The sequence below is a fragment of the Rhinoderma darwinii genome, unplaced genomic scaffold (genome assembly GCF_050947455.1).
Source record: "Rhinoderma darwinii isolate aRhiDar2 unplaced genomic scaffold, aRhiDar2.hap1 Scaffold_462, whole genome shotgun sequence".
Lineage (NCBI taxonomy): Eukaryota > Metazoa > Chordata > Amphibia > Anura > Rhinodermatidae > Rhinoderma > Rhinoderma darwinii.
In genome coordinates this window covers 152,576-176,972 of record NW_027464007.1, presented here as the reverse complement: position 1 = coordinate 176,972, position 24,397 = coordinate 152,576, and the positions used below count along the sequence as shown (strand labels likewise).

General features: G+C 47.3%; 1 protein-coding gene across 1 annotated transcript; it reads right to left on the bottom strand.

Annotated features, from left to right (window-relative positions):
- Positions 1–3,719: 3,719 nt before the first annotated feature.
- On the bottom strand, positions 3,720–24,166 carry LOC142718381 (gastrula zinc finger protein XlCGF66.1-like). The gene is made up of 6 exons (XM_075848747.1): positions 24,007–24,166; positions 6,394–6,557; positions 5,760–5,927; positions 5,552–5,675; positions 4,944–5,038; positions 3,720–3,810 (listed from the first exon to the last, which is right to left on the bottom strand). The coding sequence occupies exons 2-5, from the start codon at positions 6,469–6,471 to the stop codon at positions 4,944–4,946; spliced, it is 465 nt and encodes a 154-aa protein (XP_075704862.1). The 5' UTR covers positions 6,472–6,557; positions 24,007–24,166; the 3' UTR covers positions 3,720–3,810.
- Positions 24,167–24,397: the final 231 nt, after the last annotated feature.

The window sequence follows — 24,397 nt, the reverse complement described above, 5'->3', positions numbered from 1 at the left end:
CTGTGTGCTATCAGTATATAGATATATGCCTGTGTGCTATCAGTATATAGATATGTGCCTGTGTACTATCAGTATATAGATATATACCTGTGTACTATCAGTATATAGATATATGCCTGTGTACTATCAGTATATAGATATATGCCTGTGTACTATCAGTATATAGATATATGGCTGTGTGCTATCAGTGTATAGATATATGCCTGTGTACTATCAGTATATAGATATATGCCTGTGTACTATCAGTATATAGATATATGCCTGTGTGCTATCAGTATATAGATATATGCCTGTGTACTATCAGTATATAGATATATGCCTGTGTACTATTAGTATATAGATATATGCCTGTGTATTATCAGTATATAGATGTATGCCTGTGTACTATCAGTATATAGATATATGCCTGTGTACTATCAGTATATAGATATATGCCTGTGTACTATCAGTATATAGATATACGCCTGTGTACTATCAGTATATAGATATACGCCTGTATACTATCAGTATATAGATATATGCCTGTGTACTATCAGTATATAGATATATGCCTGTGTACTATTAGTATATAGATATATGCCTGTGTATTATCAGTATATAGATGTATGCCTGTGTACTATCAGTATATAGATATATGCCTGTGTACTATCAGTATATAGATATATGCCTGTGTACTATCAGTATATAGATATACGCCTGTATACTATCAGTATATAGATATATGCCTGTGTGCTATCAGTATATAGATATATGCCTGTGTACTATCAGTATATAGATATCTGCCTGTGTATTATCAGTATATAGATATATGCCTGTGTACTATCAGTATATAGATATATGCCTGTGTACTATCAGTATATAGATATATGCCTGTATACTATCAGTATATAGATGTATGCCTGTGTACTATCAGTATATAGATATAGGCCTGTGTACTATCAGTGTATAGATATATGCCTGTGTACTATCAGTATATAGATATATGCCTGTGTACTATCAGTATATAGATATATGCCCGTGTACTATCAGTATATAGATATGTGCCCGTGTACTATCAGTATATAGATATATGCCTGTGTACTATCAGTGTATAGATATATGCCTGTGTGCTATCAGTATATAGATATATGCCTGTGTACTATCAGTATATAGATATATGCCTGTGTGCTATCAGTATATAGATATATGCCTGTGTGCTATCAGTATATAGATATACACCTGTGTGCTATCAGTATATAGATATATGCCTGTGTGCTATCAGTATATAGATATATGCCTGTGTACTATCAGTATATAGATATATGCCTGTGTACTATCAGTGTATAGATATATGCCTGTGTGCTATCAGTGTATAGATATATGCCTGTGTGCTATCAGTATATAGATATATGCCTGTGTGCTATCAGTGTATAGATATATGCCTGTGTGCTATCAGTATATAGATATATGCCTGTGTACTATCAGTGTATAGATATATGCCTCTGTGCTATCAGTATATAGATATATGCCTGTATACTATCAGTATATAGATATATGCCTGTGTACTATCAGTATATAGATATATGCCTGTGTACTATCAGTATATAGATATATGCCTGTGTACTATCAGTATATAGATATATGCCTGTGTGCTATCAGTATATAGATATATGCCTGTGTGCTATCAGTATATAGATATATGCCTGTGTACTATCAGTGTATAGATATATGCCTGTGTACTATCAGTATATAGATATATGCCTGTGTGCTATCAGTATATAGATATATGCCTGTGTGCTATCAGTATATAGATATATGCCTGTGTACTATCAGTGTATAGATATATGCCTGTGTACTATCAGTATATAGATATATGCCTGTGTGCTATCAGTATATAGATATATGCCTGTGTACTATCAGTGTATAGATATATGCCTGTGTACTATCAGTATATAGATATACGCCTGTGTACTATCAGTATATAGATATATGCCTGTGTGCTATCAGTATATAGATATATGCCTGTGTACTATCAGTGTATAGATATATGCCTGTGTACTATCAGTGTATAGATATATGCCTGTGTGCTATCAGTGTATAGATATATGCCTGTGTACTATCAGTATATAGATGTATGCCTGTGTACTATCAGTATATAGATGTATGCCTGTGTACTATCAGTATATAGATATATGCCTGTGTACTATCAGTATATAGATATATGCCTGTGTACTATCAGTATATAGATATATGCCTGTGTACTATCAGTATATAGATATATGCCTGTGTGCTATCAGTATATAGATATATGCCTGTGTGCTATCAGTATATAGATATATGCCTGTGTACTATCAGTGTATAGATATATGCCTGTGTACTATCAGTATATAGATATATGCCTGTGTGCTATCAGTATATAGATATATGCCTGTGTACTATCAGTGTATAGATATATGCCTGTGTACTATCAGTATATAGATATACGCCTGTGTACTATCAGTATATAGATATATGCCTGTGTGCTATCAGTATATAGATATATGCCTGTGTACTATCAGTGTATAGATATACGCCTGTGTACTATCAGTATATAGATATATGCCTGTGTGCTATCAGTATATAGATATATGCCTGTGTACTATCAGTATATAGATGTATGCCTGTGTACTATCAGTATATAGATGTATGCCTGTGTACTATCAGTATATAGATATATGCCTGTGTACTATCAGTATATAGATATATGCCTGTGTACTATCAGTATATAGATATATGCCTGTGTACTATCAGTATATAGATATATGCCTGTGTGCTATCAGTATATAGATATATGCCTGTGTGCTATCAGTATATAGATATATGCCTGTGTACTATCAGTGTATAGATATATGCCTGTGTACTATCAGTATATAGATATATGCCTGTGTGCTATCAGTATATAGATATATGCCTGTGTACTATCAGTGTATAGATATATGCCTGTGTACTATCAGTATATAGATATACGCCTGTGTACTATCAGTATATAGATATATGCCTGTGTGCTATCAGTATATAGATATATGCCTGTGTACTATCAGTGTATAGATATACGCCTGTGTACTATCAGTATATAGATATATGCCTGTGTACTATCAGTATATAGATATATGCCTGTGTACTATCAGTGTATAGATATATGCCTGTGTGCTATCAGTATATAGATATATGCCTGTGTACTATCAGTATATAGATGTATGCCTGTGTACTATCAGTATATAGATGTATGCCTGTGTACTATCAGTATATAGATATATGCCTGTATACTATCAGTATATAGATATATGCCTGTGTACTATCAGTATATATTTCTGTCACTTATTATTGTGGGGCACGAGGTGTGATGATGAATTTAACCTCCATGTACCTCAGTAATAGTAATTAACCCCTTCATGTACCTCACACATTAACCCATTATGACTGAGAAACATGATGGGGTTAATTACTATTAATGAGGTACATGGAGGTTACATTCATCATCGCACCTCGCGTCTCACATCAGAAAATGGAAGAACTTTTTTATTATTTTTTTATTACTATTGGTAAAGTATCGTTTTGATATCGAAATCGCAATACTACACGAAGTATCGGTATCGGAGTCCAAATTCTGGTATCGTGACATCCCTAATGACCGCAGGACCGAAAAGCTCCGCACCCCCTATATAGACCTGGTATACGGCTCAGCTTCATCTACCTGATGATTCTCTGGGACATTGTGATTTTCCTCTGGACAGTCCTGGGAATACAGAGGACTGGGACATCTCTCTGGTGGATTTCTCCTACTGGATCCATCTGTAGGAAACACACAGGGACTGAATACATGACTACTGTATATCTGTCTATATATCAGACACTTCTCTCTACACTTCTATGTTTACTGATCAGAGCCGGAATTACAATGTTGAGGTCCTCACTACCGGTGTCGATGTTCCTGCACCTTGTAAGCCGCAGGCCTAAAGGAGACTGTGCCCTACCAGAGCGAACGGCGGGGCGTAACTGGCTCCCTGCTCCACCATAGTATTTACCTGTATCTGCCCTCTGTGGACGCGGATACACATGAAAGTGGCGGGACACAGGACGCCTCTATTTAGTTACCTGCAACCAAAAATGGTCTGGGTGTCACTTGCTTATTAGCCTCTTAAAGGCTGTGTACACCTCTGTAGGCAATATTTTCTATACATATTAATTAACCCCTTCACGACATGGCTATATACTTTCCAACTCCTGATGCCCTGGGCAGGTGTCACATAAATAAATATTGGCAGAATGGAACAGGGTTGTACTTTCCTGTCCGCCGGCTCTCTACACAAGTGCCGGCACATCTCCCCCTTAGTTTAATCAAACTTATGCCAAACCCCTGCAGATAGCACCTCATCCCCTGTAGATAGCGCCACTGAAGCTCCCTCTAGGAGCGGAATCATTTGCCAGAGCGTTGCCGTCAACTTGGCTGGAAATTGTGCTTCTAGAGGGAGCCCCTGACGTCTCTGTCCATATATGGACAGTGATGTCAGGGACTCCTCTGGGAGTGGAATCCATGGCCTATTTTTGACCTGTTTAAGAGAACCATTTCTCAAATCTGACGTGTCACTTTAAGGGTATGTGCACACGGGGCTGATAAGATGCAGATTTTCTGCAAAGTATTTAATTGCGAGAAAATCTGCAGCGTATTACAGTAGTAGCAATGAGGGTGAGATTTTAACAAATCTCATCTACACGTCGCGCCAAAAATGAGTTTTGGACGTTCCGCCGTGTTTACGCCATGTGGAGACGTATCAGAAGTGGGAATAAGATTTTACTTATCCAAGACATTGTGAGATTGTTTTTTCAGAACACGTTGTACTTTATATTAGTGGTAAATTTAGCTTCATACATTCTGTGTTACAGTTACTAAGGATGAAAAAAGACACAAGTCCATCAAGACCAACCTATAATCCGACCGTGTTGATCCAGAGGAAGATAAACCCCCATGAGGTGGATGACAATTGTCTAATTAGGGGAAAACTCCTCCCCGACTCCAAATCTGGAAATCAGAATAAATCCCTGGATCAGCGTCCCATCTCCAGAATCTAGTGCCCAGAACTTGTAATATTAAAGAGAACCTCCGATTATACTGACATTATATAGGAAACTATTATACTGCCGGAGTGTGCCGATAATCGTCTTTCTACATGACTTGTATTACCAGGTTTACTTCTGACTACAGCACGACTGCCCATAGTCCTCGCTGCCGGCTGCCCATAACTCTGCATTAGGAGACAGCGCGTCCTGCTCGTCTTCATGGCTCCCGTATCCAGAACGGCCGCCAGCGCTGTACAATGTAATGTGACCTCTAATGCAGAGTTATGAGCAGCCGGCAGCACGAAACACAGGGATCTAATGTCATGTAAAAGGAGCCGAAATTGTGGAGCTCCTACATTACATGTCATTGTACACACGTGTATATGTGCTTCACATGACGGTATTAAGGCCTCAACATGGCCACCAGTCCAGCCTGTGCCCACAGTAATGCCAATATAGATCTGTCTCTTCTCACCTTGTGATGTGCGCGGCCGGTAGTCCTCCATCATGACCTCCTCGTACAGATCCTTGTGTCCTTCTAGATACTCCCACTCCTCCATGGAGAGATAGACAGTGACATCCTGACACCTTATAGGAACCTGACACACACAATGATACAGTCATTACCCAGACACCTCCAGTGCTGTTACTGTAGAATTTCCCAGCATTCCCAGCAGTGTCACCTCTCCAGTCAGCAGCTCCGTCATCTTGTAGATCAGTTCTAAGATCTTCTTCTCATGTATCCGGGAGTGAGGGGGAGGCTCTGTGATGGGACTACTGCTCCATCCTCCTGACTCATGGATGATGGGACTCGTACAGTCACCCGATGTCTTCTTCACTATTGTGTACTCCTGTGTATGGAGAGAGACACTTAGAGAACTGAACACAGTATTCCCCCCTCAGTAGAAAGAGGGAGATTGTGACCCCACTGTATAGAGCTCTAGTGACCCCACATCTGTAATACTGGAGACCTCACCTACAAAAAGACATTGAGAAAATAGAACGAGGCCAAAACTAAAAAGGAAATAATATTGGGGGGACTAGATGGACCATGTGCTGTCCTCCTGCCGTCATCTTCTATGTTTCTATATAGAGGTCATCCTGATCCTCCTGGTTCCTGGTCATTCTCATTGCTCTACAACATTACTATTGCTGCATTGGTGACATGACACATAACTGACCATATTGGTGGCTGACCTTCAGCTTCTTGACGTCACTTGGAAGATCTGGACGTTGTTATACAGGACACTGGATTCTTCCTATTATGTATTGTCCCTTCCCTATGTGGGACTTGTTCTATAATGTAGAAAAGTTTACCTCTCCGCTCAACAGGTAGATGATCTCCAAGGTGAAGTCTAATATTCTTCTGCTCATCTCATTCCTGTCCTTGTCCATCCTTGGTGGGTCATTCAGCAGAAGGAACGTTGTGGAGGAGAAGATGAGAAAACTGGAGGAACTGGAGGATCTAGTACTGCAGACGTCTTTAGGAAGAAAGGAGAAGATGAGAAAACTGGAGGATCTGGAGGATCTAGTACTGCAGACGTCTTTATGAAGAAAGGAGAAGATGGAGATCATACAGGGGACATCATGTGTGACATACAGAACCTCACTTATTGATCATTGAGAGAAACATCTTCTCAGAGCCGTCACCACATGGAATAAAGGGGTATTCCCAACACGGACATTTCTCCCCAGGATATGCCAGAAATGTCTGATAGATGCGGCTCCACCTCTGGGTGGCCTTGTTAGGCGGTTTCCGTAGCTCCTATAGAAGTGAATGGAGAGACACAATCTGCTCAGGTCCTCCTGCTATATAATCTGCTGCCAACAGATCAGACTGGTGGTCAATGTGACAGATGCCCTTTATGAATGAATACACCCCTAATATAAGTTTTTACAGATATTAGAAGTTACCTCAGAGATCCTGGATCTTCAGAGACATCTAAAATTCTTAATTATTATAGTATTCCCCTTTTCCTTGTAGATTATTTTACCGGATAGTAACTTTATTCACATCTGAAAGACAGATACTAACCATGGTTAATGGGAACCAGCGGTCACGTGTGAATGTGCAGAAGGTCCCGCCAGTCCTGCGAGCATGTGCGGAAGGTCCCGCCAGTCCTGCGAGCATGTGCGGAAGGTCCCGCCAGACCAGTGGGCAGGAGCGGAAGGTCCCGCCAGACCAGTGGGCAGGCGCGGAAGGTCCCGCCAGACCAGTGGGCAGGCGCGGAAGGTCCCGCCAGACCAGTGCGCAGGCGCGGAAGGTCCCGCCAGACCAGTGCGCAGGCGCGGAAGGTCCCGCCAGACCAGTGTGCATGCGCAGTACGTCCCACCAATACAGTGTGTATGTCCTGGTAGTTTAGTGTGAGGTAGCAGCATGTATTGTGCTGGGTGTGCAGGATCTCTGCATCATCTTATCACTTAGCAGTCACATCTTACACACAGACTTCTGTAAAGCGTGACCTGTCCTCCATCGCCTACATTACTTGGTGCTTTTCCTTTTAAACCTGTTCCCCCACTTCTTCATTATTCTGTGCTCCTTCTAGACCTGTCCTCTGCTTCTACATTACTCTGTGCTCCTCCTTCTAGACCTGTCCTCTGTTTCTACATTACTCTGTGCTCCTCCTTCTAGACCTGTCCTCTGCTTCTACATTACTCTGTGCTCCTCCTTCTAGACCTGTCCTCTGCTTCTACATTACTCTGTGCTCCTCCTTCTAGACCTGTCCTCTGCTTCTACATTACTCTGTGCTCCTCCTTCTAGACCTGTCCTCTGCTTCTACATTACTCTGTGCTCCTCCTTCTAGACCTGTCCTCTGCTTCTACATTACTCTGTGCCTCTCCTTCTAGACCTGTCCTCTGCTTCTACATTACTCTGTGCTCCTCCTTCTAGACCTGTCCTCTGCTTCTACATTACTCTGTGCTCCTCCTTCTAGACCTGTCCTCTGCTTCTACATTACTCTGTGCTCCTCCTTCTAGACCTGTCCTCTGCTTCTACATTACTCTGTGCTTCTCCTTCTAGACCTGTCCTCTGCTTCTACATTGCTCTGTGCTCCTCCTTCTAGACCTGTCCTCTGCTTCTACATTACTCTGTGCTCCTCCTTCTTCTAGACCTGTCCTCTGCTTCTACATTACTCTGTGCTCCTCCTTCTAGACCTGTCCTCTGCTTCTACATCACTCTGTGCTCCTCCTTCTAGACCTGTCCACCACCTTCGGCACAGTCGATCACACCCTCCTGATACAAATTCTCTAGTCCCTTGACATCACAGACTTGGCCCTCTCCTGGATCTCCTCATACCTTACCAACTAAAGATTTACTATCGCTCCCTCATGGGTCTCAGTGTTCTGGATCCCTTACTTTTCTCCATCTAAATCTTTGGTCAAATTTACCTCTGGTCAGGGGCGTAGCTAGAGGCTCATGGGCCCCGATGCAAAGATTCTTACTGGCCCCCCCCCCCGCAAACTTCTCATGGCCGACGGTCCGCTTTCAGCTGCATCGCTGGGTCTCCTAAGTGACCCAACAATGCAGCACTAGCATCCGGGGCGTCACTAAGGCTGGGTTCACACACACTATTTACGGACGTAATTCGGGCGTTTTAGCATTGAATTACGTCCGAAAATGCGGCTCAAAAGCGTCGGCAAACATCTGCCCACTCATTTGAATGGGTCTTACGATGTTCTGTGCCGACGGTCATTTTTTTTTACGCGCCGCTGTCAAAAGGCGGCGCGTAAAAAAGTGCCTGTCACTTCTTCAGACATAAATGGAGCCGTTTTCCATGGACTCCATGGAAAACCAGCTTCAATTACTTCCGTAATGGACGCAGCAAAAGACGCCTGCACATGCCATTACGGCTGAAATTACGGTGCTGTTTTCTCCTGAAAACAGCACAGTAATTTCAGCCGTAACGGACGCTGCCGTGTGAACATACCCTCAGGGCTTAAAATGTCCGGGAAATAGCCCCAATACATATGTGTCCGCCCCCAAAAAAAGTGTGTATATGAGACAGCATAGCATATCTATAGCACTACGACCCTATAAACTATGGATAGGATTAGATACAGTGGCTGAGCAGACAGTATCACACATGATAGGATTAGATACAGTGGCTCAGAAGGCAGTATCACACATGATAGGATTAGATACACAGCTCAGCAGACAGTATCACACATGATAGGATTAGATACAGTGGCCCAGCAGACAGTATCACACATGATAGGATTAGATACAGTGGCTCAGCAGACAGTACCACACATGATAGGATTAGATACAGTGGCTCAGCAGACAGTATCACACATGATAGGATTAGATACAGTGGCTCAGCAGACAGTACCACACATGATAGGATTAGATACAGTGGCTCAGCAGACAGTATCACACATGATAGGATTAGATACAGTGGCTCAGCAGACAGTATCACACATGATTGGATTAGATATAGGGCCCAGCAGACAGTATCATACATGATTGGATTAGATACACAGCTCAGCAGACTGTATCACACATGATAGGATTAGATACAGGGCCCAGCTCGCTGACATTGCGGCTCCAGCGCTGGACCCAGGATAGGTAAGAATAATAATTTTGTTTCTTTATGTGTTACTGATTATTTTTGTGTGTTTGTGTTTTTTTTTACAGGTTCGGTTGTTGGACTTCGGATACGAGGACTTCAATGACGGCGTTTCTTTTATTCTCAATAAAATGGTTAATGAGGGTTGTGTTTTTTTATTTCAATAAAATATTTTTTCTATGTGCTTGTATCTTTTTAAACTTTATTATCACCGCCTTAGTAATGGCCGCTGGCTGATTGACAATCTCCATTACTAAGGCGAGGCTTAATGTTAGCCGGTGCAGAGGCTACACTAACCTCCATTATTACCCCGGTACCCACCGCCACCAGGGGTACTGGGAAGAACCGGGTACAAACCAGTACCCGACCATCTGTAGTGACGGGCAGGCACCGGGGTGGCCGCAGGCTGGTAGTATTAGGCTGGGGAAGGCCAAAAACAGTGGCCCTTCCCACCCTTGTAATGCTGCCTGCTGCTGCTGTGTTGTATCTGGCTGGTTATGAAAATTGGGGGGGACCCGACATCGTTCTTTCCAATAATTTTTTTTAATTTATTTTTTTAAATTACGTGGGGTCCCCCCCATTTTCATAACCAGCCAGATACAATAAAGCAGCAGCAGGCAGCATTACCAGGATGGGAAGGGCCACTGTTTTTGGCCTTTCCCCTCCTGGTAATACCAGCCTGCGGCCACCCCGGTGGCCGACCATCACTACAGATGGTCAGGTACTGGATCGTACCCGGCTCTTCCCAGCACCCCTGGTGGCGGTGGGTACCGGGGTAATAAAGGGGGTTAGTGTTAGCCTCTGCAGCAGCTAACACTAAGTCCCGCCTTAGCAATGGACGCTGTCAATCAGCCGGCGGCCATTACTAAGGCGGTAGTAATATAGTTTAAAAAAAAACCACAAAGACATAGAAAAAATATTTTATTGAAATAAAAAAAAAAACACACACAACCCTCATTAACCATTTTATTAATAAAAAAAAAAGCTGTCATCGAAGTAGTCCTGGAATCCGCCGTAGTCCAACGACCGAACCTGTAAGAAAACACACAAAAAATGATTAGTAACACATGTGTTAGGGTATGTGCACACACACTAATTACGTCCGTAATTGACGGACGTATTTCGGCCGCAAGTACCGGACCGAACACAGTGCAGGGAGCCGGGCTCCTAGCGTCGTACTTATGTACGACGCTAGGAGTCCCTGCCTCGCTGCCGGACAACTGTCCCGTACTGAAAACATGTTTACAGTATGGGACAGTTGTCCTGCAGCGAGCCAGGGACTCCTAGCGTCGTACATAACTATAATGCTAGGAGCCCGGCTCACTGCACTGTGTTCGGTACTTGCGGCCGAAATACGTCCGTCAATTACGGACGTAATTAGTGTCTGTGCACATACCCTAAGGCTTAGATACAGGGCCCATGTGTGATACTGTCTGTGGGACCCTGTATCTAAGCCTACCACAAGGTAGGCTTAGTTACAGGGTCCAGCAGACAGTAATCTTATACAGTATAAGATTACTGTGTGCTGGGGCCCTGCATCTAAACCTACAGTGTGGTAGGCTTAGATACAGGGCCCAGCAGACAGGATCACGCATGGGCCATGTATCTAAGCCTACCATGTGATTGGCTTAGATACAGGGCCCAGCAGACAGGATCACACAATCTGTGATCCTGTCTCATGGGCCCCCTAAGCCTGCTACATCGTAGGCTTAGGGGTTGTGCAGTCCCTAAACATTGATGGCCTATCCACAGGATAGGCCATCAATAGCTGATGTGTCTCCCGGGTCCCGCCAATCATCTGTTTTGAAGGGGCCGCAGCACTCGTACGAGAGCTGCTTCCCCTTCATTTCACTACTCGCCCACACTGTGAATCGCCGACACCGTTTCACAGTGTGACCGGAATGAAGTGACAGGAATGAAGGGGAGCAGCTCTCGTACGAGTGCTGCGGCCCCTTCAAAACAGCTGATTGGCGGGTCCCGGGAGTCAGACCCCGCCAGTCAGGGCTAACCTTACCTTCCTCTTCGGCCGCGGCGGGAGTTCTGTAGTCTCGATGCTGTGCGCGGCGGCATAGCGCTGTGACGTCATGCGCTGCGCACAGCGCTTGACGTCAGGACCTCCGCTGCGATCCGGAACCAGGAAGGTAAGTAAAGTATGTTACTATAGTAACAGGGGCCCGCGGCCCGAGTTACTATAGTAACTTTTTATTGATGTGGTGCGGGGGCCGTGGGCCCCCCTGGCTTCGGGGCCCGGTCGCAATTGCGACCGCTGCGACCCCTATAGCTACGCCAGTGCCTCTGGTCTTGATGTTACCTCCCTGCTATCTAGAATGTCTAACAGTTATCTCCTCTTTCACCTCCCACTTCCTTAAGATTAACATGGAGAAAACGGAATCATCTTTACCCCATTTCACTCAACCCCCTTACCAGAACTATCAAATCACAGTTAATGGCTCCACACGTTTCCCGGTCTCACAGGTCCGCTGCATTGGGATAACCCTTAATTTCAAATAGCACAGCCAAGCGCTTACCACTTCTTGCTGTCTCCACCTCAAAAACCTCTTGAAGTCAGTCTTTCCTCGAACAGACAAACATGCCAGTATATATGCCCTCATCATCTACTGTCTAGACTACTCCAACACCCTTCTCTGTGGCTTCCCATCTAACACTATTGCACCCCTCCTACCCATTCTCAACTCAGCTGCAAGGATAAATCTACCTTGTCCCCTCATTCCACCTCTGCGGTCACTGGCCACCCATTGCCTACTAAATTAAGTTATACATATTAAAAATGACATGCAAGGATGTCAACAAACCATCCCCTCCATACATCTCTGCCCTAATCTCCTGATACCTTCCCACACATAATCTCCGGTCCTCACAAGACCTTCTTTGTTCTCATTTTATCTGTTCCTCACATCATCATCTAGATTTCTCCCGTGCTTCCCCCACATTCTGACCTCTTTAGCCCAACTCATCAGATCTCTCCCACTATCCAAACCTTCACTAGTAACCTGAACACCCCCTCTTCAGAAAAGCTTACACCCTAAAATAACCGGCTGCCACTACTCCACCGGATGACCAGCTTCTACCCTCACCTACTGTCTCCTCTTGTAGTGTCTATGCGGGCAGGGTCTCTCCTATTGTAGAGTGCAGTCTATGTGGGCAAGGTCTCTCCTTCTCTTGTAGAGTGTAGTCTATGTGGGCAGGTTCTCTCCTTCTCTTGTAGAGTGCAGTCTACGCGGGCAGGGTCTCTCCTCTTGTATAGTGCAGTCTATGTGGGAAGGTTCTCTCCTTCTCTTGTAGAGTGCAGTCTATGTGGGCAGGGTCTCTCCTCTTGTAGAGTGCAGTCTACACGGGCAGGATCTCTCCTTCTCTTGTAGAGTGCAGTCTACACGGGCAGGATCTCTCCTTCTCTTGTAGAGTGCAGTCTATGTGGGCAGGGTCTCTCCTTCTCTTGTAGAGTGTAGTCTATGTGGGCAGGATCTCTCCTTCTCTTGTAGAGTGTAGTCTATGTGGGCAGGATCTCTCCTTCTCTTGTAGAGTGCAGTCTATGTGGGCAGGGTCTCTCCTTCTCTTGTAGAGTGCAGTCTACGCGGGCAGGGTCTCTCCTCTTGTAAAGTGCAGTCTATGTGGGCAGGGTCTCTCCTTCTCTTGTAGAGTGCAGTCTACGCGGGCAAGGTCTCTCTCCTATTGTAAAGTACAGTCTACGCGGGTAGGGTCTCTCCTTCTCTTGTAGCGTGCAGTCTATGTGGCCAGGGTCTCTCCTTCTCTTGTAGAGTGCAGTCTACGCGGGCAGGGTCTCTCCTTCTCTTGTAGAGTGCAGTCTACGCGGGCAGGGTCTCTCCTTCTCTTGTAGAGTGCAGTATACGCGGGTAGGGTCTCTCCTTCTCTTGTAGAGTGCAGTCTATGTGGGCAGGGTCTCTCCTTCTCTTGTAGAGTGCAGGCTACGCGGGCAGGGTCTCTCCTCTTGTAGAGTGCAGTCTACACGGGCAGGGTCTCTCCTTCTCTTGTAGAGTGCAGTCTATGTGGGCAGGGTCTCTCCTTCTCTTGTAGAGTGCAGGCTACGCGGGCAGCGTCTCTCCTTCTCTTGTAGAGTGCAGTCTATGTGGGCAGGGTCTCTCCTTCTCTTGTAGAGTGCAGTCTACACGGGCAGGGTCTCTCCTTCTCTTGTAGAGTGCAGTCTACATGGGCAGGGTCTCTCCTTCTCTTGTAGAGTGCAGTCTACGAGGGCAGGGTCTCTCTCCCTCTGGACCAGTCTGTCATTCATTAATGTTTGTCTCTTCTTATGTACTTAACCCCTTGGACACGCAGCCAATTCAAATTTTTCCTCCCTCCTTCCAAAAGCCAGAACTTTTTTGTTTTTCCGTTGGCGTAGCCGTATGAGAACATGTCTTGTGCTGGACGTGAAGTAATTTTAAAAGGGGTTTTCCACGATCAGACAACGGATGACCTCCACTGGATAGGTCATCAGTATATGATGGTGGGGGTCCGACACCCGGACCCCGAACAGATCAGCTGCTCCGGCTGCCGGATGTTTTGAACGGTATGCAGTAGTTGGAGCCGGAAGCAAATGGCTCCGACCACTGCACAGCGGCCGTTCTGCAGAACTAAAGGCTCTGCTCCTATTCACTTTAACACAGCAGCACGACCGCTCTATTCCGTGACCGGAGCATCTGCTTTCAGCATGGACTTCTGGTGCCCGGAGGCAGCTGGAGCAGATGATCGGTGCGGAGTCCGGGTGTCGGACCCCCACAGATCATATACTGATGACCTATCTGGTGAAGGTCATCAGTTGTCCGATCGTGGAGAACCCCTTTATTGTCCCCTATAATGTGCTGGGAAAGAGGAAACAATTGTGGGCTGGAATAGAGGAAAACGCAGTGAATCCTATTGATTTTTAGGTTTAGTTTTTGCGGCGTTCACCATGCGGTGAAAATGACTTGTTACCTTTATTCTCCGGGTCAATACGATTACGACGACACCAAATTTTGAGATTTATCTTCGACAAGGAAAGAAAAATTTGTTCAAAAAAGAAAACCGTTTTGCGTCGCTATTTTGTGAGACAGAACGTTTTATATCTCCGGTGATTGCGCGGTGTGAGGAGTTTTATATTTCCGGTGATTGCGCGGTGTGAGGGGTTTTATATTTCCGGTGATTGCGGGGTGTGAGGAGTTTTATATTTCCGGTGATTGTGCGGTGTGAGGGGTTTTATATTTCCGGTGATTGCGCGGTGTGAGGGTTTTATATTTCCGGTGATTGCGCGGTGTGAGGGGTTTATATTTCCGGTGATTGCGCGGTGTGAGGAGTTTTATATTTCCGGTGATTGCGCGGTGTGGGGGGGTTTATATTTCCGGTGATTGCGCGGTGTTAGGGGTTTTATATTTCCAGTGATTGCGCGGTGTGAGGGGTTTATATTTCCGGTCATTGCGCGGTGTGAGGGGTTTATATTTCCGGTGATTGCGCGGTGTGAAAGGTTTATATTTCCGGTGATTGTGCGGTGTGAGGGTTTTATATTTCCGGTGATTGCGCGGTGTGAGGGGTTTATATTTCCGGTGATTGCGCGGTGTGAGGGGTTTTATATTTCCGGTGATTGCGCGGTGTGAGGGGTTTTATATTTCCGGTGATTGCGCGGTGTGAGGGAGTTTATATTTCCGGTGATTGCGCGGTGTGAGGGGTTTATATTTCCGGTGATTGCGCGGTGTGAGAGGTTTTATATTTCCGGTGATTGCGCGGTCTGAGGGGTTTATATTTCCGGTGATTGCGCAGTGTGAGGGGTTTATATTTCCGGTGATTGCGCGGTGTGGGGGGTTTATATTTCCGGTGATTGCGCGGTGTGAGGGGTTTTATATTTCCGATGATTGCGCGGTGTGAGGGGTTTTGTATTTCCGGTGATTGCGCGGTGTGGGGGGTTTTGTATTTCCGGTGATTGCGCGGTGTGGGGGGTTTTATATTTCCGGTGATTGTGCGGTGTGAGGGTTTTATATTTCCTGTGATTGCGCGGTGTGAGGGGTTTATATTTCCGGTGATTGCGCGGTGTGGGGGGTTTATATTTCCGGTGATTGCGCGGTGGGGGGGGTTTATATTTCCGGTGATTGCGCGGTGTGGGGGGGGTTTATATTTCCGGTGATTGCGCGGTGTGAGGGGTTTATATTTCCGGTGATTGCGCGGTGGGGGGGGTTTATATTTCCGGTGATTGCGCGGTGTGAGAGGTTTTATATTTCCGGTGATTACGCGGTGTGAGGGGTTTATATTTCCAGTGATTGCGCGGTGTGAGGGGTTTTATATTTCCGGTGATTGCGCTGTGTGAGGGGTTTATATTTCCAGTGATTGCGCGGTGTGAGGGGTTTATATTTCCGGTGATTGCGCTGTGTGAGGGGTTTTATATTTCCGGTGATTGCGCGTTGTGAGGGGGTTTATATTTCCTGTGATTGCGCGCTGTGAGGGGTTTATATTTCCGGTGATTGCACGGTGTGGGGGGTTTTATATTTCCGGTGATTGCGCGGTGTGGGGGGTTTTATATTTCCGGTGATTGCGCGGTGTGAGGGGTTTATATTTCCGGTGATTGCGCGGTGTGAGGGGTTTTATATTTCCGATGATTGCGCGGTGTGAGGGGTTTTGTATTTCCGGTGATTGCGCGGTGTGGGGGGTTTTATATTTCCGGTGATTGCGCGGTGTGAGGGGTTTTATATTTCCGGTGATTGCGCGGTGTGAGGGGTTTTATATTTCCGGTGATTGCGCGGTGTGAGGGAGTTTATATTTCCGGTGATTGCGCGGTGTGGGGGGTTTATATTTCCGGTGATTGCGCGGTGTGAGGGGTTTATATTTCCGGTGATTGCGCGGTGTGAGGGGGTTTATATTTCCGGTGATTGCGCAGTGTGAGGGGTTTATATTTCCGGTGATTGCGCGGTGTGGGGGGTTTATATTTCCGGTGATTGAGCGGTGTGGGGGGTTTATATTTCCGGTGATTGCGCGGTGTGAGGGGGTTTATATTTCCGATGATTGCGCGGTGTGAGGGGTTTATATTTCCGGTGATTGCGCGGTGTGGGGGGTTTATATTTCCGGTGATTGCGCGGTGTGAGGGGTTATATTTCCGGTGATTGCGCGGTGTGAGGGGTTTATATTTCCGGTGATTGCGCGGTGTGAGGGGTTTATATTTCCGGTGATTGCGCGGTGTGAGGGGTTTATATTTCCGGTGATTGCGCGGTGTGGGGGGTTTATATTTCCGGTGAATGCGCGGTGTGAGGGGTTTATATTTCCGGTGATTGCGCGGTGTGAGGGGTTTTATATTTCCGGTGATTGCGCGGTGTGAGGGGGTTTATATTTCCGGTGATTGCACGGTGTGAGGGGGTTTATATTTCCGGTGATTGCACGGTGTGAGGGGTTTATATTTCCGGTGATTGCGCGGTGTGAGGGGGTTTATATTTCCGGTGATTGCGCGGTGTGAGGGGTTTATATTTCCGGTGATTCGCGGTGTGAGGGGGTTTATATTTCCGGTGATTGCGCGGTGTGAGGGGGTTTATATTTCCGGTGATTGCGCGGTGTGAGGGGTTTTATATTTCCGGTGATTGCGCGGTGTGAGGGGTTTATATTTCCGGTGATTGCGCGGTGTGAGGGGTTTATATTTCCGGTGATTGCGCGGTGTGGGGGGTTTATATTTCCGGTGATTGCGCGGTGTGAGGGGTTTATATTTCCGGTGATTGCACGGTGTGAGGGGTTTTATATTTCCGGTGATTGCGCGGTGTGAGGGGTTTATATTTCCGGTGATTGCGCGGTGTGAGGGGTTTTATATTTCCGGTGATTGCGCGGTGTGGGGGGGTTATATATTTCCGGTGATTGCGCGGTGGGAGGGGTTTTATATTTCCGGTGATTGCGCGGTGTGAGGGGGTTTTATATTTCCGGTGATTGCGCGGTGTGAGGGTTTTATATTTCCAGTGATTGCGCGGTGTGGGGGTTTTATATTTCCGGTGATTGCGCGGTGTGAGGGGTTTATATTTCCGGTGATTGCGCGGTGTGAGGGGTTTATATTTCCGGTGATTGCGCGGTGTGGGGGGGGTTTATATTTCCGGTGATTGCGCGGTGTGAGGGGTTTATATTTCCGTTGATTGCGCGGTGGGGGGGGTTTATATTTCCGGTGATTGCGCGGTGTGAGAGGTTTTATATTTCCGGTGATTACGCGGTGTGAGGGGTTTATATTTCCAGTGATTGCGCGGTGTGAGGGGTTTTATATTTCCGGTGATTGCGCTGTGTGAGGGGTTTATATTTCCAGTGATTGCGCGGTGTGAGGGGTTTATATTTCCGGTGATTGCGCTGTGTGAGGGGTTTTATATTTCCGGTGATTGCGCGTTGTGAGGGGGTTTATATTTCCTGTGATTGCGCGTTGTCAGGGGTTTATATTTCCGGTGATTGCGCGGTGTGGGGGGTTTTATATTTCCGGTGATTGCGCGGTGTGGGGGGTTTTATATTTCCGGTGATTGCGCGGTGTGAGGGGTTTATATTTCCGGTGATTGCGCGGTGTGAGGGGTTTTATATTTCCGATGATTGCGCGGTGTGAGGGGTTTTGTATTTCCGGTGATTGCGCGGTGTGGGGGGTTTTATATTTCCGGTGATTGCGCGGTGTGAGGGGTTTTATATTTCCGGTGATTGCGCGGTGTGAGGGGTTTTATATTTCCGGTGATTGCGCGGTGTGAGGGAGTTTATATTTCCGGTGATTGCGCGGTGTGGGGGGTTTATATTTCCGGTGATTGCGCGGTGTGAGGGGTTTATATTTCCGGTGATTGCGCGGTGTGAGGGGGTTTATATTTCCGGTGATTGCGCGGTGTGGGGGGTTTATATTTCCGGTGATTGCGCGGTGTGAGGGGGTTTATATTTCCGGTGATTGCGCGGTGTGAGGGGTTTATATTTCCGGTGATTGCGCGGTGTGGGGGGTTTATATTTCCGGTGATTGCGCGGTGTGAGGGGTTATATTTCCGGTGATTGCGCGGTGTGAGGGGTTTATATTTCCGGTGATTGCGCGGTGTGAGGGGTTTATATTTCCGGTGATTGCGCGGTGTGAGGGGTTTATATTTCCGGTGATTGCGCGGTGTGGGGGGTTTATATTTCCGGTGATTGCGCGGTGTGAGGGGTTTATATTTCCGGTGATTGCGCGGTGTGAGGGGTTTTATATTTCCGGTGATTGCGCGGTGTGAGGGGGTTTATATTTCCGGTGATTGCACGGTGTGAGGGGGTTTATATTTCCGGTGATTGCACGGTGTGAGGGGTTTATATTTCCGGTGATTGCGCGGTGTGAGGGGGTTTATATTTCCGGTGATTGCGCGGTGTGAGGGGTTTATATTTCCGGTGATTCGCGGTGTGAGGGGGTTTATATTTCCGGTGATTGCGCGGTGTGAGGGGGTTTATATTTCCGGTGATTGCGCGGTGTGAGGGGTTTTATATTTCCGGTGATTGCGCGGTGTGAGGGGTTTATATTTCCGGTGATTGCGCGGTGTGAGGGGTTTATATTTCCGGTGATTGCGCGGTGTGGGGGGTTTATATTTCCGGTGATTGCGCGGTGTGAGGGGTTTTATATTTCCGGTGATTGCGCAGTGTGAGGGGTTTTATATTTCCGGTGATTGCGCGGTGTGAGGGGTTTATATTTCCGGTGATTGCGCGGTGTGAGGGGTTTTATATTTCCGGTGATTGCGCGGTGTGGGGGGGTTATATATTTCCGGTGATTGCGCGGTGGGAGGGGTTTTATATTTCCGGTGATTGCGCGGTGTGAGGGGGTTTTATATTTCCGGTGATTGCGCGGTGTGGGGGTTTTATATTTCCGGTGATTGCGCGGTGTGGGGGTTTTATATTTCCGGTGATTGCGCGGTGTGAGGAGTTTATATTTCCGGTGATTTCGCGGTGTGAGGGGTTTTATATTTCCGGTGATTGCGCGGTGTGAGGGGTTTATATTTCCGGTGATTGTGCGGTGTGAGGGGTTTATATTTCTGGTGATTGCGCGGTGTGAGGGGTTTATATTTCCGGTGATTGCGCGGTGTGAGGGGTTTTATATTTCCGGTGATGGCGCGGTGTGAGGGGTTTATATTTTCGGTGATTGCGCGGTGTGAGGGGGTTTATATTTCCGGTGATTGCGCGGTGTGAGGGTTTTATATTTCCGGTGATTACGCGGTGTGAGGGGTTTTATATTTCCGGTGATTGCGCTGTGTGAGGGGGTTTTATATTTCCGGTGATTGCGCGGTGTGAGGGGTTTTATATTTCCGGTGATTGCGCGGTGTGAGGGGGTTTATATTTCCGGTGATTGCGCGGTGTGAGGGGTTTATATTTCCGGTGATTGCGCGGTGTGGGGGGTTTATATTTCCGGTGATTGTGCGGTGTGGGGGGGTTTATATTTCCGGTGATTGCGCGGTGTGAGGGGTTTATATTTACGGTGATTGCGCGGTGTGAGGGGTTTATATTTCCGGTGATTGCGCGGTGTGAGGGGTTTTATATTTCCGGTGATTGTGCGGTGTGAGGGGTTTATATTTCCGGTGATTGCGCGGTGTGAGGGGGTTTATATTTCCGGTGACTGCGCGGTGGGAGGGGGTTTATATTTCCGGTGATTGCGCGGTGTGAGGAGTTTATATTTCCCGTGATTGCGCGGTGTGGGGGGTTTTATATTTCCGGTGATTGCGCGGTGTGAGGGGGTTTATATTTCCGGTGATTGCGCGGTGTGAGGGGGTTTATATTTCCGGTGATTGCGCGGTGTGAGGGGGTTTATATTTCCGGTGATTGCGCGGTGTGAGGGGGTTTATATTTCCGGTGATTGCGCGGTGTGAGGGGTTTATATTTCAGGTGATTGCGCGGTGTGAGGGGTTTTATATTTCCGGTGATTGCGCGGTGTGAGGGGGTTTATATTTCCGGTGATTGCGCGGTGTGAGGGGTTTATATTTCCGGTGATTCCGCGGTGTGGGGGGTTTATATTTCCGGTGATTGCGCGGTGTGAGGGGTTTTATATTTCCGGTGATTGCGCGGTGTGTGGGGTTTATATTTCCGGTGACTGCGCGGTGTGGGGGGTTTATATTTCCGGTGATTGCGCGGTGTGGGGGGAGGGGTTTATATTTCCGGTGATTGCGCGGTGTGAGGGGGTTTATATTTCCGGTGATTGCGCGGTGTGGGGGGGTTTATATTTCCTGTGATTGCGCTGTGTAAGGGGGTTTATATTTCCGGTGATTGCGGGGTGTGAGGGGTTTATATTTCCGGTGATTACGCGGTGTGAGGGGTTTATATTTGCGGTGATTGCGCGGTGTGAGGTGTTTTATATTTCCGGTGATTGCGCGGTGTGAGGGGTTTTATATTTCCGGTGATTGCGCGGTGTGGGGGGGTTATATTTCCGGTGATTGCGCGGTGTGAGGGGTTTATATTTCCGGTGATTGCGTGGTGTGAGGGGTTTATATTTCCGGTGATTGCGCGGTGTGGGGGGTTTATATTTCCTGTGATTGCGCGGTGTGAGGTGTTTTATATTTCCGGTGATTGCGCGGTGTGAGGGGTTTATATTTCCGGTGATTGCGCGGTGTGGGGGGTTTATATTTCCGGTGATTGCGCGGTGTGAGGGGGTTTATATATCCGGTGATTACGGGGTGTGAGGGGTTTATATTTCCGGTGATTGCGCGGTGTGGGGGGGGTTTTATATTTCCGGTGATTGCGCGGTGTGAGGGGTTTTATATTTCCGGTGATTGCGCGGTGTGAGGGGTTTATATTTCCGGTGATTGCGCGGTGTGAGGGGTTTATGTTTCCGGTGATTGCGCGGTGTGAGGGGTTTTATATTTCCGGTGATTGCGCGGTGTGAGGGGTTTATATTTCCGGTGATTGCGCGGTGTGAGGGGTTTATATTTCCGGTGATTGCGCGGTGTGAGAGGTTTTATATTTCCGGTGATTGCGCAGTGTGAGGGGTTTATATTTCCGGTGATTACGCGGTGTGGGGGGTTTTATATTTCCGGTGATTGTGCGGTGTGAGGGGTTTTATATTTCCGGTGATTGCGCGGTGTGGGGGGGTTTTATATTTCCGGTGATTGCGCGGTGTGAGGGGGTTTATATTTCCGGTGATTGCGTGGTGTGAGGGGTTTTATATTTCCGGTGATTGCGTGGTGGGAGGGGTTTTATATTTCCGGTGATTGCGCGGTGTGAGGAGTTTTATATTTCCGGTGATTGCGCGGTGTGGGGGGTTTTATATTTCCGGTGATTGCGCGGTGTGAGGGGTTTATATTTCCGTTGATTGCGCGGTGTGAGGGGTTTATATTTCCGGTGATTGCGCGGTGAGAGGAGTTTTATATTTCCGGTGATTGCGCGGTGTGAGGGGTTTATATTTCCGGTGATTGCGCGGTGTGGGGGGGGTTTATATTTCCGGTGATTGCGCGGTGTGAGGGGTTTTATATGTCCGGTGATTGCGCGGTGTGAGGGGTTTTATATTTCCGGTGATTGCGCGGTGTGAGGGGTTTTATATTTCCGGGGATTGTGCGGTGTGGGGGGTTTATATTTCCGGTGATTGCGCGGTGTGAGGGGTTTTATATTTCCGGTGATTGCGCGGTGTGGGGGGGGTTTATATTTCCGGTGATTGCGCGGTGTGAGGGGTTTTATATTTCCGGTGATTGGGGGTGTGAGGGGTTTATATTTCCGGTGATTGCGCGGTGTGGGGGGGGTTTTATATTTCCGGTGATTGCACGGTGTGAGGGTTTTATATTTCCGGTGATTGCGCGGTGTGAGGGGTTTTATATTTCCGGTGATTGCGCGGTGTGAGGGGTTTATATTTCCGGTGATTGCGCGGTGTGAGGAGTTTTATATTTCCGGTGATTGCGCGGTGTGAGGGGTTTTATATTTCCGGTGATTGCGCGGTGAGGGGGGGGTTTATATTTCCGGTGATTGCGCGGTGTGAGGGGTTTATATTTCCGGTGATTGCGCGGTGTGAGGGGTTTTATATTTCCGGTGATTGCGCGGTGTGAGGGGTTTATATTTCCGGTGATTGCGCGGTGTGGGGGGTTTTATATTTCCGGTGATTGCGCGGTGTGAGGGGTTTATATTTCCGGTGATTGCGCGGTGTGAGGGGTTTATATTTCCGGTAATTGCGCGGTGTGGGGGGGTTTATATTTCCGGTGATTGCGCGGTGTGGGCGGTTTATATTTCCGGTGATTGCGCGGTGTGAGGGGTTTATATTTCCGGTGATTGCGCGGTGTGAGGGATTTATATTTCCGGTGATTGTGCGGTGTGAGGGGTTTATATTTCCGGTGATTGCGCGGTGTGGGGGGTTTATATTTCCGGTGATTGCGAGGTGTGAGGGGTTTTATATTTCCGGTGATTGTGCGGTGTGAGGGGGTTTATATTTCCGGTAATTGCGCGGTGTGGGGGGGTTTATATTTCCGGTGATTGCGCGGTGTGGGGGGTTTTATATTTCCGGTGATTGCGCGGTGTGGGCGGTTTATATTTCCGGTGATTGCGCGGTGTGAGGGGTTTATATTTCCGGTGATTGCGCGGTGTGAGGGATTTATATTTCCGGTGATTGTGCGGTGTGAGGGGTTTATATTTCCGGTGATTGCGCGGTGTGGGGGGTTTATATTTCCGGTGATTGAGCGGTGTGAGGGGTTTTATATTTCCGGTGATTGTGCGGTGTGAGGGGGTTTATATTTCCGGTAATTGCGCGGTGTGGGGGGGTTTATATTTCCGGTGATTGCGCGGTGTGGGGGGTTTTATATTTCCGGTGATTGCGCGGTGTGGGGGGTTTTATATTTCCGGTGATTGTGCGGTGTGAGGGGGTTTATATTTCCGGTAATTGCGCGGTGTGGGGGGGTTTATATTTCCGGTGATGGCGCGGTGTGGGGGGTTTTATATTTCCGGTGATTGCGCGGTGTGGGGGGTTTTATATTTCCGGTGATTGCGCGGTGTGGGGGGTTTTATATTTCCGGTGATTGCGCGGTGTGAGGGGTTTATATTTCCGGTGATTGCGCGGTGTGAGGGGTTTTATATTTCCGGTGATTGCGCGGTGTGAGGGGTTTATATTTCCGGTGATTGCGCGGTGTGAGGGGTTTATATTTCCGGTGATTGCGCGGTGTGAGGGGGGTTTATATAACCGGTCGGCATCGCGCAGTTTCTTCGGAGGACAGAGGAAGCCGCAATCTCTAACTGATCAGACGCCGCCATCGCTATTAATCACGAGGGGTTAAGCGGCCGGGATTGCGCGGTCTCTGATCTTGGCGGTTGCCCGCGGCTGTCAGTAGCCGTGTACGGTGCAGGCTCCGCTCCTTCTAGTGTGACGGCGCACGTACAGCATAATACTATAGATCTGATGTCACCAAGGGGTTAATCCCTCCTGTATTTTATATTTACACCACTTAAAATAAATAATAATAATTACCAACACTGTGCCAGACAAAAACGCACCAAAACCGGACAGAAATGACCTCATGTAACCTTACTACTGCATCATGGGAAATCTCCTGACTGATAACAGAGAGAACACTAAACAACAGCGGTGACCGGAAGTCACGTACACCCGACCAGCGCTGCTCTCTACATCATACACGGCAAGAGCTGAAGGACCAGTAATGACGTCACCACCATGTGACCGGGAGAAGAGAGGCGGAGCTTATAACTGGAGAGGAGGCATAGCCCCACCCCTCATGTGACGTAATCATGAACGCTTCTCAACATAGCACAGGAGACCGACCACTCACAGAGCTCCGCCCCCCACATGTCACGTGATCAGCTTCATAGGTCTTTCCTCCACCACTTTTCTCAAATGATAA